At 62.1% G+C, this 2346-nt stretch overlaps 1 protein-coding gene across 1 annotated transcript in view; it reads right to left on the bottom strand.

The window, feature by feature from the left end:
• The window catches only part of PRSS27 (protease, serine 27), an 8792-nt gene that overhangs the window by 4174 nt on the left and 2272 nt on the right, over nt 1–2346 (bottom strand). The window contains exons 2-3 of the mRNA XM_011950252.1: nt 794–820; nt 14–176 (exon numbers count right to left, since the gene is read on the bottom strand). Of these exons, the coding sequence (XP_011805642.1) occupies nt 14–176; nt 794–820 (190 nt within the window). The remainder of the gene's footprint in view (nt 1–13; nt 177–793; nt 821–2346) is intronic.

The following is a 2346-nucleotide window of genomic DNA, read 5'->3' as shown; positions in this document are numbered from 1 at the left end:
CGGGCGGACTCACTTGGGGAAGCAGTGCGCGGCCGTCAGGACCCACCGCTCCGCGATGAGGCTGCCCCCGCAGAAGTGGCTTCCGTTGCGCTGGATGCTGACTTGCCAGGGCCACTCGCCCTCCTGTGCGTCCTGCCCGCCCACCATTCGGTTCAGCATCCTGGTGTGCCCACAGGCTGGGGGAGCATGGGGAGTGGGTGGGGGCGCTCACTGGGGCTGGTTCCATGGCCGAGGCCCAGCCCTCAGCCTCACACTCCAGTCCTCGGCCCTCCTGCCCCTGACCTGCCCGAAGACCTTGGGGAAGTCGGAGGCCTGAGCTTCCGGACAGCCTGGGATACAGGCAGACCCTCCCCAGTTGCCCCCCGAGTCTGGCTCTCCTTTCGGGGAAGGGCAACCTAACAGCTGCCTCTTGGGAGCCACGGAGACACTGAGACAACCCAGGAAAGGGTCTTGCCCCAGGGTGCCTGGAAAGATGGAACGGGTGCCATGCCCTCTGCAAGGGAGCCACCCAGAGGAGCCAGTCACTTTTCAGGGTGATCTTCACACCCCGCCGCCCCTGCCCTGCGCCACGCCTCAGTGCTCTGTGCTGGCCATCCCACTCCCATGTGGGCCTTCCTCCTCCTCTCCTTTCTGGGCTCCAGTTCCACGCAGCCCCCGCTTTCCCCTCCTCTGGAATTCTCCAGTGCCCTGTGCATTCCGAATTCCCTCTGGCCGAATTCCCTCTGGGTGTGAGTGTCCCTGGCTCAGTCCAGCCGGCTCCTGTCCCTCCCACCCCAGGGTCTTGGATGCTTACCTGTTGCTGCCTTGGCCACCGGAGACCCTGGAAGTGAGGAGAGGGTGATCAGCCATGCCAGCTGCAGTCTGGCCTACCCTCCCCAACCACGCGGCCCCTCTCCACTGACCCTCCCCAGCTCCGGAGGACTCCAGAAGGACAATCCACAGAGGGACCTCACAGGGGAGCCCAAGGGCCTGCAGTTTCCCCCCAGGGCTGGCTCTGCCATATGCTCAGGCCCAGGCCCATGGGCCAGAGCTTATCTGCAAGGGTGGATGCTCCTTGCCACATGGGGAGCCGGTGAGGAGGTGCCAGTGAAGGGATCCGCAGGCTAGATGTCCCCTTCTCATCCTGGCAAGGGTTCTGTCTCTCCACACTCCCCATCCATCCTTGTCTGGAAGTTTCTGGGGAGGGTCCAGCCTCCAGCCCTGACACTGTGGGGATGGCCTTTTCTCCCGGAACAGCTTGGAGCAGAAGAGGCCCAGGAACTGTCTCTGCATTTGAGCTGCCCAGGCTCTCACAGTCTGCTCCGGAATGGGCAGGTCTCCTTCCTCAAGTCTCACTTTGGTCCTGAGGCTGAGGCCTGAGCCCCACAGGCTTCTCCCTGGCCTCAGGGGGGTAGAGAAGGTACAGTGGTCTGCATTGGCCACCAGAGATCAGCCTTTTCAAGATTCCAGAGTCCCAGGAGCTGACCCCTCTCCCAGGCATGCAGCAGGCTCTGCAGGCGAGACCCAGGACCCCCTGTTGGACTGTGTAAGGGGGGCTTTGGGGCGGATAAGGTAAGGGGCCAGGAAGAGAAGTAAGGTATGGGGTCGTTCAGGGGAACCAAGGATGGGGACATATTTTCTGGGATCCATTGCCTCCCATACCCAGGACACAAAGGACCTCTTGCTGGGCCTTTAACCAAACACTGGAGCCTCTACCCCAGCTTGGAGATTTCAGTCAGGACCACAGTGTACAGCCCCAGGGGTAGCAAAGCCTGGAACTGCCTGGCCTTGAGTCCTCTCACCACCCCTGCACTCCGCGCATCTGATTCTGTGGGGGCAGATTTGCCTGTAGCTGGGCCGGGGGGGGGTTAGAACAGCCACCTCCCCACATCTCAGCCCTCAGCTTCCCCTTAACCCCCAGTGCCTTCCGGGACCCATGCCAGCTGCTGTGGACCATGTCTTCGCTCTGCCTGGAAAAGATAACCAGTCCCCTGGAGTCAAGGGGCTGTGGGGACAGGAAGTGGCCATGGAGTGCTCAAGCACCCCGAGGGTTTTTACGGCATCCTCTTCCTTCCTGTCTGCCTCACAGTCTGGGGGGTACCCTCCCCAACAGCATTGGTGGGCAGAGACACCCCTGGGGGGTGCTGGACGATAAGGCAGCAGGCGGCGAGGGGACAGCTGTGGATGGGCAGGAGGAGGAGGTGAAGGAGGTGCAGGGCAGGCAAACGGGTGCCCTGCAGACGTGGGGTCAGGAGCAATGGGAAATGGAGAGTCTGCCCTGGATGCTCTGCTCATTAATTTGTGCTAATTAGGTGCCCTTTTAAAATGCAAACACCCCCAGGAGGGATATTCCCTGCCCACCCCCCC

The sequence above is a fragment of the Colobus angolensis genome, unplaced genomic scaffold (assembly GCF_000951035.1).
Source record: "Colobus angolensis palliatus isolate OR3802 unplaced genomic scaffold, Cang.pa_1.0 Scaffold303, whole genome shotgun sequence".
In the NCBI taxonomy this organism is placed as follows: Eukaryota; Metazoa; Chordata; class Mammalia; order Primates; family Cercopithecidae; genus Colobus; species Colobus angolensis.
Note: the sequence above shows the minus strand (reverse complement) of the source record. Positions and strands in the feature narration are given on the sequence as shown.